General features: G+C 48.7%; 1 protein-coding gene across 1 annotated transcript in view; it reads left to right on the forward strand.

Moving 5' to 3' along the window:
* Window positions 1–16,335, forward strand: part of LOC146784224 (myoferlin-like) — a 3,625,175-nt gene that overhangs the window by 2,663,360 nt on the left and 945,480 nt on the right. The window contains exon 18 of the mRNA XM_085634512.1: window positions 2,281–2,421. Coding sequence (XP_085490638.1) covers window positions 2,281–2,421 — 141 coding nt within the window. The remainder of the gene's footprint in view (window positions 1–2,280; window positions 2,422–16,335) is intronic.

Consider the following 16,335-nt stretch of genomic DNA (forward strand, 5'->3'; position numbering starts at 1 on the left):
GGAAATGGAAAAAAACAATAATTCCTCTTGCCATTGGAGTTTTCTCCTGTGACGTGGGGATCAGTTTACAGTTTTCACAGTCCCTTATCGCCGATTTTACCTGGCGGTGACAGACAGTGCAAACTGGCCCTTCGTCCACCCACTCTAAAATGGGTGGGCGGACAAATGGCCAATCCTCTGATGGCCCTTACTCTGTTGGGCCATCGGAGATGTATGTCAGTGGCCGAGAAGGAGTATTCCTCCTCCGTCAACATACTGAAAGTCCTCCTGACTCTAAATAAGGCCGGTGGACGTCCAGTTTGGCTGTTGCAAAAAAGTACCCTCTCCATCAAACTATAAATGGGGCCCTTCACCTGTACGCATAGATTTTGATTACACCAGACAGATCTCCCGCCTACCATTCTCAGTCAAGGTCTTAGAGAAAATCACCAACAGACAATTCACTGACTACTTGACACAACTAAGTCTAGTTTCAGGCCCAACCACAGCATGGAAACTGCCCTGTTCGCTGCCAGGGAGAACATCCACATGACTCTGGACAGAGGAGACATGGTGGCACTCATCCTCCTCGACTTCTGCACAGCATTTGATGCAGTCTCCCACCGCATCCTCATCCAACGCCTACATGACATTGGAATTCAAAGACAGGCGCTCCGATGGATCTGCTCCTTCCTGACTGAAAGGACCCAGTCAGTCAGGCTGGCACCGTATACCTCGGACGCCCGTGACATCATCTGCCGAGTTTCTCAAGCATCCTCTCTGAGTCAGAGCCTCTTCAATGCTTACATGATCCCGCTAGCCAGCATCATCTGCTCTCACGATATCAATGTCCTCTCCCATGCTGATGACTGGCAGCTATGTTCTCCCTCATGAACAGACCGCCCAGTAGCCGAATCAAGTTCAATGCCTGCATGACTGAAATCGGCCATTGGATGAAGACCCACTGTCTAAAGCTGAACACTGACAAGACCAAAATCCTGATTTTTTTTAAAAACCACATCACACCTGGTGGCCAACAGAGCTAGGACAGACACCCACCCCTAAAACACGTACTGAGAATTTAGGGATCATAATTGAGGAAACTCCACATGACTGCCCAAGTCAGTGTGGTCATCACCTCATGCTTCTATGTCCTGAAGATAAAGAGGAAGATTTTCAAATGGCTCCCAATCATCTCCCGGAAAACTGTGACGCATGCCATGGTCACAAGCAAGCTGGACTATAACCACTATGCCGGGATCAATTAAAAACTCACCAGAAGACGGCAGACCATTCAGAACTCCCATTCTAGAATCACTCTCAGCCTCCCACGCCATACTCATATCACACCACACCTGAAAGTGCTTCACTGGCTCCCCATTCACAAATGAGTACAATTCCTCACTCATACAACTCCACACTCATATATTCAAGACACTACATAACACCGTCCCAGCATACTTCAACAATCGCATTTGTTTTCACAAACCTTCTGGACACTTCTGCTCTTCCGTACTCCTACTTGCTTAAATCCTACGCATACGGACAACCAGATCTGAAGGTCCAGCCTGCTCCTACATTGCTCTTAAAGCATGGAATGACCTGTCTCTACACATAAGAGCCTCCTCTTCACTTCTTGAATTCCGTAAGAAGCTGAAGACGTGGCTTTTCGAGTAGCCGTTCTAGGCTCAAGGTGTGCCTAGGCTCACACCTGCTCAGTGCCAGGATACCCTACCAAGTGATAGTGCACTCTACATATCTGCATAACATAATATAAAAATCAATTTTTTAAATTGTTAATATGCAGTCTGCTTAAGTCTATGCTCTATGATCGATACCGCTGGGCCTTCGCAAAATGGCTAAATTTATAGACATTGCTTGCAACAAACTGACAGAATCAGTTGTTGTGTAAATGTTTTATTGTGATTTTAGCTTACTGTTAGAGCACAGTGATGCTAAGTTTATGAAGATACTCTCTTTTTAATTTTGTTTATTCACTGACAAGTTCTTGTAGAAGGTTCTTCCTTTTATTTATGTTTTATTGATTGTACAAACATTGAACGATATTTAATACTTGACATTCTATTTTTAACACTGTTTTGTTTACTGCATAAATGTTTGATGAATTTTATAAATCATTCAATACATTTTTGACTGACTGACGTAAATAACCTTTTTCACATCAGTATTTTGTCTGAGTGATTGAGGACGTTAGCAAATCCTGTATCAAAGAAGAGTTCATTTGTTTGCCTTTCTGTAACCTTTGATTTTCACTATTTATCAATCTCCACATATTCATAGGTTTATCACTGTGCCTTGGAAGAAGTTCAGTTATTCATGGGGCTTCAGGATTTCTGCCAAACGTTCCCTCTTTATCGTGGACGAACAGGGGACAGTGACGACAGGGAGAATGATGACGCTGTTGCAGTGGGACAATTCAAGGTAACCCCCCTCAGCGTTAACTTTCCTCTATGAGGAAACTTTGGCATATGATTCTCATTTCCCATGACATTCAATATTTCTTACCCTTCCTGTCTTCTCGTAACCTCTGAAGTTTTATCACTCTTACGTACTGCCACACTGTCCTATCTAATACTAACCCAGTCCATCTGTCATTGTAGAAACAATAGTCCTCTGTCCATGCCTTGGCACATACACCAGTCATGAGTGCACGCGTAAAGGCTCCCTGTAACATGAGCCAGAGCAGGGCCCTGTAGTTTTTTTTTTTTTTTAAGGGCCCTGTAGTTTAGAAGGCTCCATGTAAAAAAATCATTTACGAGGGTTTCAGATTCTAATTCCTTAGAGATTTTCTTACCTGCTCCCAATCAAATGTTATTACTTATTAAATGTAATACGGTAACCCAATATTATCCTATGGGAGAGATAGGCCTCACAGTAGTAAAAAATGCATGTAAGAGTTTTTCACTACTATGTAAATATTAAAAGTACATGTCCAACTTTTTATATACACTGCACCCTGCCCTATGGGCTGTTTAGGACCTATACTAGGATTGACCGACGTGTATTAAAAAGGGAGGTTTAGGCCTAGCAAAAGGTTCATTTTGCATAGTTGAAATAGCAATTTAAAACTGTACACACATGCTGCAATGCAGGCCAGAGACAGGTTTAAAGAGCTACTTAAATAGGTGGCACAATAGTTGCTGATGGCCCACTAGTAGCATTTAATGTAGAGGCCCTGGGTACAGGTAGTAACACTTTACAAGGGGCTTACAAGTAAGCCTGGGCAAAGCACTATGCTACGCTCGCGTAGTTTGCGAAGTTCGCGCTACTTCGCACTACGCGAATTGCACGTAGCACAGTGCGAACACGCGTAGCGTAGTGTTGTGTAGTGCTGCGGTCATTTTTTGCTTGCTCGCGGTCCTCAACGTCAAGTTGGCGACCGCGAGCAAGCAAAATGACATCCCGGCGAGACTTTTTCCTTGTTCGCGATCAGCAACATCAAGTTGGCGATCGCGAGCATGGAAATAAACCTCCCGGCGAGATTCCCAACGCGAGGAGGTCAGGTTTCTCATTGCGAGTGGTCGCGTTTGCTCACGACCGCTCGCGATGAGAAACTACCAGTTCGCGTTGAGAGAGCTGCCGCTCGAATAAAAATCTACTCGAGCAGCAGAAAACTACAGCTCGCACTGTTCAAGATGCCATTTTCAATGATTGCACAGTGCCGGTTGCTTGTCCGCACTGTGCAATCATTGAAAACGACATCTGGCACAGTGCGAACAAGGTACTACGCAGTTTGCGAAGTGCTACGCGTAGCTGGCGTAGTGCGAACTGCACTTTGCGTAGCTTTGCGAAGTGCTACTTCGCGAACTACGCCCAGGGTTACTTGCAAGTAAATTACATATGCCAGTTGGGTGTAAGCCAATTTAACCATCTATCTTTTATGGCTGGGAGTGCTTTATAAACCACTCATCAGTTCCCACAGATAACCGGTTACAGCTGTTATATAGACCAATGACCTGCCTAGGCAAGTCGATTGATTTGCGTTGCTCATTAGATAGAGTTTCTCTTAAAATGATTCAATGAGTTCTGGGTGCTTTATAGGTTTGCATTTTGTCCCCAGCAGCCTATAGATTACATTGATCTACAGATAATAATGTTGTGCAGTAGGATCAATAGGGTGCTCTGAAGACCGTTGTTCTGTCACACAAGTTAGTGGACTGGGGATGCTATGTAACCTATCCAATTCTCCCTAGGGTTCCAAATCTCATTGACCTTTCCTGAGCAGTTGACATGTCAGGAGTGGCATTTAGCCCAGAGTTCTCTCCATTTGTATCAGTTTATTGGAAACCTCTGTGGATTTGCAGTATGTTCTCCTGAAGTGAGTCTGTTTGTGGTGCTTTATAGACTGCTGATTTGCTGTAGGAAGTTGATACAGTTCAGATATTCATTAGATCAACTTTTGGTCTCCCTGAGTTAATCAGTTTAAGTACTTGTGAACGATTTAGTGATAAGATGACACCAGCATGTATGTTCCTTTGCCAATATAGTTTTTTTTAAAAACATTTTTTATTGTAATCGGTACAAAAATGAGGCCCAATGTGACAGTACATTCAATTGCATTCAATCGGAGCGGTGTCCGGTCCCGCCCTGGAACCACCACAATCACTGCAAAAATGTCCCCAATTACATGGACTATAAAGTACATCTAAAAGTAAATTATACAACCAGAGAAACTATGAGTGAGCAGCGGCACCAGATAATTGCATCAATATTGCACTGTGCTTAGAAAACCATGCCATACACTCAAATCACACAGCGGTAAGGTCAGGGGAGGAAGGAGCCTTTGGGTGTGGCAAAAAGTACCCGAAGGGTAAGGGGAAGAGGGAACGGGGCAGACACAGAAACTCCGGTGCACCAGCAGCAACACTCAAAGACCCATCTGGGGTCACCTACTCACCGGACGTTTGCCAGGCATTCAATCTCCACCTTATGTCTCCACAGCGGAGGACTCGGGCCCTAGGTTTTGGAAAGCAGGTGTAATGCCCACCGCCAGCAATTCCATCCTATGTGACCTCCTGCAGGACCCATAGGATCTCTCCCTAGAACCTTTGCAACCCGCTGCAGTCCCACGTCACGTGGTGAAATGACACTGGAGCTATACCACACAGAGGACATGTATACAGCCAAGCCGCATTGATTCTATATAAACGTTGCGGGTCATATAAGTTTGGTGTAGTAAATAGAATTGGGTGAGTTTGAACCTTGCGTTACTAGCCACTTCTCGGACCTGAGCAAACACCTTCTTACACTTCTGTGAGTGGAACAGGTAGGTCCGTCTCCCACATGTTCCGAACTCCCATTGTGTCAACTCGGCATTCACCTTTGAGAGCTATGTATTTGCGGGAGATGAATCCCGAGTCGATCCCTGGTCCAGCAAGGCCAACAGCATCTGGGATTCCGTGGGCTCGGTGGGGATGTCAGTCCAGGTCTCGCAGAGTGTGTGTGATACCTTAGCATATTGCAGGAACTGGCCTTGGTGTTGGCTGAACAATTTGTTGCACCTTTTGCACTGTAAGGGACGTGCCATTGAGGAAAAGACCACCAGCTGTGGTGCAGGCCCCCCTCGAACCACTGTGTCATAGCCATCAAACGGTCTGAATCTCCAGGACGGATGGTAGCCATCGTAGGGGCAACATTATAGCGTAGGTCGCCCAACGCAACATCTGTGCCACTGTGCGCTTCCACACCACTGCTACCTGTCAGACTATGGAAGGGCAGTCATTCTGGATCGCTGCCCCCAGCATGAGGCTATGGGGGAGATCCATACACTTTCCCCATTCCCCCAGATGGAGTTTCTCCTCATTCGGGACACCGCTGCGCTGCGTATTGTAGGAAAACCCCTAATGTAGTATAGTTGAAGGTCCGGTAGCCCACAGGCCCCCCAATTCATTATCCAATTTTAGAACATCAAATTTCACCGTACTCCTCTTGCCAGGCCATACCAAGGACACCAGGAGACTGTTTAATCTGGTGAAGACTGATTTCAGGACATTATAGATGGTGTTCTGTAGGGCATGTAAATAGCGGGGTAAAAGAACCATTTTGCTTAGTGTGACTGCCCATCACCGAGTGGGAAAGGTGTACTCAGAAGCTAATTGACTCCTCAAGACCTGTGAGGACCCTACCCATATTGAGCTGGTAACGAGCTTCAGATGTGTGCGCCACCTGGATTTCCAGATAGCGGAGGTGGTCTCTTCCCCACTGGAGTGCAGTCATTGGGGGGTCAGCGTATGGAGCATGCCCCAGCTCAGCCAGGAGAAATGGCACAGTTTTCTGTTTGTCGACCTTAAGGCCAGATACAGCACCAAATTCTGTCATATTCTTAATAATACTCCAACTGAGTGCTCCAGGCGTGTGACGTAAAAGAGAGCATCATCTGCATTATGAGAGACAACGTGAGTGACACCACCCGCCTCAATAACCCACTCAAGCATATCTTGACGGAGACGGATCTCCAGTGGTTCCATTGCTAAGGCAAATAGGAGCATTGACAGGGGGCATCCCTGTCATGTGCCCCTTTTGAAAGGGAAGCACTCTGATATCACGCGACTAGTGTGTGCATGTGCGACCAGATCTGTATGGAGCAGTCTCACCCAAGATACAAAGATCGGTCCCAGCCTCATTCGTCTGAGAACCTCCCAGAGGTACTCCCAGTTAAGAGTGTCAAACGCTTTCTCGATTTCTAGTGAGACCAACGCTGCCTTCAGTTCCAAGTCTTCAACTGAATGCAGCACATGGGACAGCCTCCATAGGTTCATCTGGGTCCCTCTACCGGTCAAAAAGCTGTACTTATCCCCTTGCACCAAGTGGGTACCACACCACGAAGTCTAGTTTCAAGCGCCTTTGCAAGTATTTTAACGTTGACCCCAGCATAGATAGGAGTCTAGCGGAGCCAGGATCCAGGGGGTGTTTGCCCGGTTTGGCGAGCATTACTATCGGAGCCTCTCACATCGTTTGTGGCAGCAGTCCTCACCGTCGCACCTCCTGAAGTGTTTCCAGCAGCCGGGGAAGGAGGAGTCCCGAGTATGTCTGATAATATTTCACTGAGAGCCGATCCGGGCCCAGAGCCCTGCAGCGCACAATCCCCCGGACAGCCTCCTGTAGTTCCTCCACCCGGACCTCCCTCTCCAGACTCTCCACCCTTTCTGCTTCGAGTCGAGGGAGTGTCAAACGATCCAAAACCCCACAGGTCCCCACCAGGGGGGCAATCTCTGTCTCTTTATAAACCATAGGAGATTGACTCTGGCTTGTGTCCCAACATTGGGGCTGTCCGGTCTCCTCAACCAGAGAATCATTGGGGACGGCACTCCCTCTTCAGGATCCATGCCAGAAGTCGTCTGGATTTGTCACCCTCCTTGTCTAGTAGTTGGTGATAGTCGCACCAAGCCAGACAGTCCATCCTATCCCAGGTCCCCCCCGACACTGCTCTCCGGGCCGTCCACATCTTGCCCCTCCGTTTCCCGAGGGTAGGGGCAGCCCGCTGGAAGGTCACCAATAGCTGTTCCTCCTTAACCAGCTGGGTCTCTAAGCGGCATCTAGTGCCGTCAGTGAAAGATAGGCATTACCCCCGGGTCACGTCTCCAACGCATCCCACTCCAACCCGCTCTGCACGTCGCTGTAGACCCATTGGCTGCAAAGTAGCAAATGGTCACTTCCCTAATTTCCTCACAGAACAGGGTGTTCCTGAGTACCTCAGATCACAGGCGCAAAGGGGCACTCTGGGTCTTTCGCCACTAACTCCCCACTCCTTTCGCCACTCACTCCCCTCTCCAAGAGCAGCGGGGCATGACCCGAGACAAGGTCCTCTGACACCGAAAACCTGTCGAAACGACGGTACGAGTTGTAGGCTGGAGTATATCATGTGTATTATTCGGCCTCAGGGTGGGTCATGCGCCAGATATCCAGGCAGCCCAGACGGGCCATCACTCCCCTCAGCACAGTTACCATAAGGGGTTTGTGCCAGGTTTCGGGGGATGTCTATCCCAGTTGTCATCAATACACCGTTGAAATCCCTCACCCATGGCAGGGGCCGGCATATGAGAGGAGTTCCCTCTCTAAGTCGAGGTAGAACTCTCCATCATCCGTGTTGGCTGTGTACATGTTCAATATACACGCCTCCCATCCATTCAACAAACCATGAAGTAGTAGAAATCTGCCCTCGCCATCCGTCGTAAAGCTCCGAAATCGGAAAGCGACCTGAGGGGCGACCCATATCAAAACTTTGCGGGCATAATTAGAATATGTTGTGGACTGCAATTGCCCTCTCCACTCCTTCTGCACCTCCCGGAAGTCTCCGTCCAGCAGGTGAGTCTCCACCGGAGATACGTTTGCACTCTATGCCGCTTAACATAGGAGTTTAGCCCGTGCACATTCCAGGTCACTACCATAAACCGGGTATCCATATAATCTTGTGGATCTCAGCGTCCTATCCACCCCCACCAGTCACCACACATTCCCCTTTTTGACAATATAGGCAAGTCTTTATTTACATAACGGGAGAAAAGTGTATCCTTTCCTTCATGTTCACAAATGAGTACTAGGCTTGGAGTCATTTTACTCATTTCTGTGTACAATACATTGTTCGGCTGCATAGACTCTTCTTATATTCCAGTCCAGGCTTTTCGCTATCCAGTCTGTGATGTCATTTCCTTCGGGTAGATTAACGCACATGGATCATTTCCGGACATTGTTGGGATAAACCGCCTTTTCCCCATCTGAAAAATATCGGGCTGAAGTTAGGAGTTTTACTGTCTATTCCTTAACCTTTTTCCACTTAAGCAGCACCATCCCTTTCTCTTCCCCTTTCCCCACTTACCCCAAAAGATAACGGTGCAAACAGAATTCCTATCACATCCAGGACATCTCTGGGACTGACGGTGAAACCTGATTTACATACCCTGGGACCCCTGAGGACACTCTCCCTGGGAATTAGGTGCCCCAGCAGGTAATCTCGGCTTGTTCTACGACACAGCCCATCTGATGGGTCCTGAGAAGGAAGACCACATCCCTTATCTAAAGAGATTGCATATTTCTTGAAGGAAAGGAACTCTACTGGACCTGTGGCTTTTTCTAGGAGTTCTGTCATTTTTCATAGCCCCTTGACTTCTGATTTGTAAGTTGTCTCTCCAAAGGAGTAGGTGACTTCTTGACACACCTAAAAACTCACCCACCCCTGTAGAGGGAGTGGGCATGCTAAAGAATGTTTGGCGCTGACCAAAAGTGATCATAGACTGTAGCAGAGGTGTTTTACATGTTAAATGCTTGTTGTAGTAAGCAGGGGGTTGGCCTCCTAACTCTCCATGTAACCTGACGCCCCTGTCGTAGGAGTCAGTGGATTAGGGGAAGGACATGGAGCGTCTCTAGGCTTGTACACATATCCAACACAGCAGAGACCAGAATCCAGGCTTCAGAGCCGTAAGACAACCTTTCTCTAAGCATGATGGGGAGGCTCTATTAACAAGAGTTCTGAGTTCTGCAGTCAAAGTATTGTAGCGCTCTGTAGAGGCTGTTCCTAGAATCAATGGGTTGGGGATGCGTTATGGGCCATTGATCTTTTCTAAGTATTTTTATAAGCTACAGTCGCTTTACAGACCAGCCCAATGGGTTTAGGTGCTCCACTGAAAAGTGCACTATCATCTGTAATCAATGGTATAGAGGTGATCATTAGATCAACAAAGCATCATTGGGAGTTACTGGGCTGAAAGTACTCTTGACCAGCAGACTATCTTACATTTGGGTTAAGGTGCTCTGTAGACCTACATTTTTAACTGAGTTTGAATGAGTTGGATGTTTTAGAAATAAATTGACCGTCAGATTGGAGGTTTATTAGTAGATCATTGCAGTGATGTTTCTTGAAGTTGATAATTTGGATTGTTTATATTTTATTCAACATGCCCTTATGAGCAGTTCATGGTAAACCCAAGGCCCAGAACCGGTCTATGACCTGGCGGGGTGCATCAGGCCTGTGCATTTAATGACATGAGTGTACTGTCCATGTCCTGAGGTGTTGACCTAAATTGGTGGTCTTAAAGTACTGATTTTGGTGGTTTAATAGTCCTGGACAGACAGGGAAGCAGGTAGGCACGTTCCTGTGTGCTAAGAAAACACAGAGTTTCTGTAACAAGTTGCACGGACTTCAGGTGATGTCTCCATACCTTTGTGAGACTACCTACTGGCACCACTTACGCACTGACATAACACCCAGACCCTTGTGCTGATCTTCCATGTGTGTGTCGAGTGCAAGTGTGCCTAGTGCATGTGTGGCACATGTACAATAGCAAGACTCCATCTGTGGTGCGAGGCTGAGTGCTAGAACTAATGAGACTCATTTTGGTTGGCCATTGTTAGAACTGGGGGTCTCTATGTGGCAGACGTAGGTTCCGTTGACCAAATAGGGACCCTTGCTTCTAGTCAGGGTAAGGGAGTACACTTCTAAAATAACCCCTGCTCACCCCCTTGGTAGCTTGGCACGAGCAGACGGGCTTATCTCAGAGGCAGTGTGTAAAACATTTGTGAACACATACAGTAATACAGTGAAAACACTACAAATAGACACCACATAAGTTTAGAAAAATAAGTAATCTTTACGAGACTTAACCCAAGAACAAACGAGAAAAATCCACAATACTGTAATCAAAAATAGACTTTAAAATGGTAGAAATAGCTCAGTTCAATGTAGATGGTAAATGCGACACTTCACTCTCGAAGTACCTTGGATGCGTCATGCAATACAAACAAAAGGGTCGCAGGGAAGGTAATGGTGCGGTTGCTTCCTTCGGGGGAGGTGATGCGTCGGTTCCCTACTGCAGCGCAGGGGAGGTGATGCGTCGGTTCCTTAACGGAGAAGAGGTGATGCATCGGTTTCTTACTGTGATCCGGCGCGATGTGACAAGATGGCGCCTCGATGCAATGTGACGATCTGGAGCGATGCGAGAAAAGGGTGTCTCAATGCGATGCGACAATGTTGGATGCGACGCGTGCACGCCCAACGGCCATGCGGCAAACTCGGTAACTTCTGAGCTGCGACAGGCCCTGCGACACGCTTCTCCGGTGATGCGACGGCGACCTCTGCGGCAGCGACACGCTTCTTCGGTGATGCGACGCGCTTCGTCGATGATGTACCGGCGAACAGCTGCAGCGATGGCACTCTTCTCCGGCGCTGCGACGGCAACTGCTGCGGCAGCGACACACTTCTCCTCGTGGCGTCGCGCATCCAGCTCCCAGCGACTCGCAGTCTTTTCAGAAGGCCCAAACAACATTAGGTACCTCTCTGCAGGCAGAATTCCACAGCAAGGGAATTCAGGGGAGCTGGTGGTGAAGTGTTGTATCCCGGAGACTTCAGGCAGGAGGCAAGCACAGTTCAAGCCCTTGGTGATTCTTCTTCAAGATTTCAAAAGTACACACAAAGTTCCTTTTCTCCTTTCCTTGGGAATAAAGTAACCACTGCAGGCCAACCCCAACAGCACAGCACAGGGGCAGTCTCCTCCTTCAGCTTCCTTGGTTCTTCTCCTTGTCAAAGGGTCGTCTTGATTCCCTGAAGTGATCTAAAGTTCTGGGGTCTGGGTCCCCCCTTTTATACACCAAAATCCTTCTCAAGGCAGAGAGTGTCTGTACCTAGTCCAAACCAGTTGTGCGTGCATTCTGCCAGTGCGCAACTTCTTCCTTTGTCATTGTTGGCCAGGGTCATCAGACACACTACAGGAGGTGGAGCCAGCATTGTGGAAGCCCTATTCAGGCCCAGGTGCTACTCCTCCCACCACTCCTCATGCAGATAGGTCCATTCAGCCTTGTGCTGACTCACCCTCGCTCCTGGAACCACCCCAGCCCCTGTCACTCACAAACCAGACATGTAATACACAACCTAGCAGAGGCAGAATTGGATGGTTAGGCAAGAAAATACCTACTTTCTAAAAGTGGTATTTTCAAACATAGAATGTTAATACCAACTTCACTAAAAGATGCATTTTATCCTTCTGAGTTCAGGCATACTAAACTTTAATTTCAACCTAGTTCCCTGAGTCAGTTAGGATTATAAGATGTAGGCCTGGGCTAAAATTCCGTTCCGCTCTCGGAAATTGCGATAATTTGACATTTTCGCGTTCCGCGGAGAGCGCGAAAATGTCAAAATTTCCGCAATCCGCATGTTACTGGAAATTTTTTGCTTGCTCGCGCTGTAAAATAATACATTCTCGCACGCGCGCGATCGCCTTACCTGAATCCCCGCGTTCGCCGTCAAGTTTTCCCGATCCGGTCGCGTTCTCCACGAGATGTTGGATTGTTGGTAGCCATTTGCACTGTCTCACGACAGTTCGCGCCCGCAGTAACGTCATTCGTCGCGCGATTACGTCTTTCTTCTCGCGATCATGCACCACGAGACAAGTAAAAACAAGATGGCCGCGCCCGCGAGCAACCGCATGGGTAAGTTGGCGAGCCGCGACCACGCAGAAAATACCGCGAACGGGCGGGAAAAGAACTTCCGCATCTTCGCGATATTTCTGCGTGTTTGGAGAGATTCTTAACATTTTCGAGATAATTTGCGAAAGTGAATTTTGCAAATTCCGACCACCCCTAGTTATAATCAAACCGCCCATTCTGGCCTGTGGGAACAGGTAGCCTTGCAATAGTGAAAAACGAAATTGGCTTTAATTCACTATCAGGACATGCCACACACATCAGGGCATGTCCTACCTTTTACATACAATGCACCCTGTCCTTGGGCCTACCTTAGGGGTGACTAATACGTAGAAAAGGGAAGGTTCAGGGACTGGCAAGTGGGTGCACTTGCCAAGTCGACATGGCAGCCCCAGGCTGCACACAGGATCTGCAATGGCAGGCCTGAGTCAAACATTACAAGCTGCTTCTGTGGGTGGCACAACCCGTCCTGCAAGCCCACCAGCAGCATTTGATTTACAAGCCCTGGGCACACATGGTGCACTGTACTAGGGTCTGACAAGTAAATCAAACAGCCAATCATGGAGTCACTAATCCATTACAACAATTTACAATAGGGAGCACTTGCACTATGGCACTGAATAGCAGTGGCACAGTGCCATAAGCATCTAGACCAGCAAAACACATAGCAAAAATACAGGAGGCAACAGCAAAAAAATGGAAGGGAGACCCACGCCAATGGTGCCAGGTCTAACACGTGTCCCCTCCAGCTGAAATGTGGGGAGAACTACCCACCCCTTGGGAGTTCTCTTCACTAAGGCAGAAAAATCTGGACAGACCATCAGCATTGGTGTGTTCTGTACCAGGGCGGCGTTCCACCTTGAAGTCCATCCCCTGTAGGGAAATGGACCACCTCAACAGCTTTGGATTCTCACCCCTCATCTGCATCAACCATCTGAGAGGCCTGTGGTCTGTCTGAACCCAGAAGTGAGTCCCAAACAAGTATGGTCTCAACTTCTTCAGTGCCCAGACCACAACAAATGCCTCACGCTCAATTGCACTCCACCCCCGTTCCTGTGGAAGTAACCTCCTACTGATAAAGGCTACAGGTAGGTCTAGGCCCTCCTTATTTATCTTTGAAAGAACAGCCCCCACACCATGCTCTGAAGCATCTGTTTGGACAATAAACTCTTCTGAGAAGTTGGGTGCTAGGCAGTCTTCAGGCAGTCTTCAGGGCATCAAAAGCTTTCTGACAGGTGTCAGTCCAGTTCACTTTCCTTGGCTGCTTCCCAGAAGTCAGCTCCATCAAGGGTGCAACAATGCTGCCATACCCCTTGACAAACCTCCTGTAGTACCCAGTGAGTCCTAAAAAGGTTCTCACCTCTGTCTGGGTGTTGGGGGGTTCCCAAGCCAGGATGGTCTCAATCTTGGGCTGTAGGGGCGCCAACTGGCCGCTCCCAACCTGGTGTCCCAAGTACACCACAGAACCCTGCCCGATCTGGCACTTACTTGCCTTGATCGTGAGGCCTGCCCTCCGCAGTGCCATCAAGACTTCCCAGAGGTGGCGCAGATGTTCTTTACAACTGGCGCTGAACATTGCAATGTCATCCAGGTAGGCGTCACTGAAATCTTCCAGTCCAGCCAACACCTGGTTGACCAACCTCTGAAAGGTGGCAGGTGCATTCTTCATCCCAAAGGGCATAACCCAGAATTGGTAGTGTCCATCTGGTGTGGAGAATGCTGACCTCTTTCTTGCCCCATCTTTTAAGGTGATCTGCCAGTACCCAGACATTAGATCAAACGTGCTGAGGTACCAGGCAGCCCCTAACCAATCAATGAGCTCATCAGCTCTGGGGATGGGGTGCGTGTCAGTTCTGGTGACTGAATTGAGCCCTTGGTAGTCCACACAGAACCAGAGTTCTGGTGTGGCACCCGGTGCGACAGCCTTTGGGACCAAAACTACTGGGCTGGCCCAAGGACTGTTAGAGGACTCAATCACCCCTAAGGCAAGCATCTTGGAGACCTCCTCCTTGATGCAAGCTCTCACCCTTTCAGTCACCCTGTAAGTTTTGTGCTTAAAAGGAGGACTGTCTCCAGTGTCTACATCATGGACACACCAATCAGTGACACTGGGAATCAGGGAGAACAAATCATAAAACGGTCCCAACAACTGACAACAGTCATTCTGCTGCTCAGGGGTCAGGCTGGAAGAGAGGTTAACAGCATCCACTGACCCACCTTGCTCTGTTGCAGAGAGGAGGTCAGGAAGAGGCTCAGACTCCTCCTCCATTCCATCATCTGTTGCTAGGAGCATGCCCACTTCGCACCTTTCTAAGTGGGGCTTCATGCGGTTGACATGCAGGATCTGCAAAGGGTTACTTGAAGACCGCAAGTCCACCAAGTAGGTGACATCACTCTTGTGCTCCACCACCTCAAATGGTCCGATCCACTTATCCTGGAGCACACAGAACTCCACGTGAGCCATAACCCAAACTTTCTGATCAGGCTGAAGCTCAATCAGAGTGGCATTCTGATCGTACCACTGCTTTATCTCTTCCTGGCTGGCTTCCAGATTCACCTGGGCGAGTTGCCTGAAACGCCGGGTTTGGTTTCTGAAGGCCAGCATGTAACTATATACATCCTAGGGAGGTTTCCTGGGAGGTTTCTCCCAGCCTTCCATTACCAAACTCAGAGGTCCTCTTACAGGGTGACCATAGACCCTAAGGACTTCTGTAGCATCTCTCTCTAAGCAAAGAGAAGGCACGGCAAGAGGACGTCCCACTTACGCCTCATGGGTTCCTCAAGACCCAGAATCATGCCTTTGAGGGTCTGGTTGAATCTCTCAACCAGCCTATTACCTTGGGAGTGGTAAGGAGTGGTGAACTTATAAGTTACTCCACACTCCTGCCAAAGGGACTTCAGGTACTTAGAAATGAAGTTTGTACCAATTTATGACACCACCTCTCAGGGGAACCCCACCCGGGAGAAAATCCCCATCAGTGCATGTCCCAACACGGGGGCCATCATTGTCCTGAGAGGGATGGCTTCCAGGTACCGGGTGGCATGGTCCACCAAGGTCAGGATGAACCTGTTGCCCATGGCTGTCTTGGGATCCAGAGACCCCACAATGTCAATGTCCACCCTTTCAAAGGGGGTGCTGACCACAGGGAATGGCTGGAGAGGAACCTTGTGCTTCCTCCCATTCTTTCCACTTGCCTGGCAAGTTTGACAGGTCCTGCAAGGAGTGTCTGAACTCTTGCCCATTTGAGGCCAATAAAGGTGGGTGACAAGCCTTTCAAAGGTCTTGTCCTACCCCAGTTGTCCTGCTAAAGGCACATCATGAGCCAGCCCCAGTAGGAAGGCTCTGAAGCGCTGGGGTCCCACCAGCACACAGGCTGACCCAGGGTCAGCAACCTTAGGCTCACTATACAGGAGACCATTCTCCCAGTAGATCCAATGTGATCCAGACTGATCACCTGCTGACTGGTTTGCAGCCTGTTGCTGCAAATCCACAAGAGAAGGGCACTTCTTCTGCTCCTCGCAGAATTCTTCCCTGGAGGGTCCTCCTTCTTGCTGCCAATGGGTCAGCTCAGGCAGGTCCCCCAGTTCAGCTACCTGCTCCTCTGTAGTTTCCAGGGAATCCCCCTCAAGGTCTTCTTCCTCCTGGACCGTGGGAACTGTGGGGGTGGGTTTCCTGCGCCCCGGCCTCTTCTCTTTAAGGCAGGCACCTGGGCCACTCTTTCAGGCTCCAGGTCCTCTTGAACACCCTTACTGACTGCCATGGACCGTGTGGTCACACACTCCCACTCAGGCAGACCTAACATCTCCAAATGAGCACTTCGCTCCACCTTAGCCCAAGGGGAGCTCTCCAAATAGTTACCCAACAGACAGTCAACATGCATGGCTGGCCTCACAGCTACTTGAAGAGTACCAGAGACCCTCCCC

The sequence above is a fragment of the Triturus cristatus genome, chromosome 11, assembly GCF_964204655.1.
Source record: "Triturus cristatus chromosome 11, aTriCri1.1, whole genome shotgun sequence".
In the NCBI taxonomy this organism is placed as follows: Eukaryota; Metazoa; Chordata; class Amphibia; order Caudata; family Salamandridae; genus Triturus; species Triturus cristatus.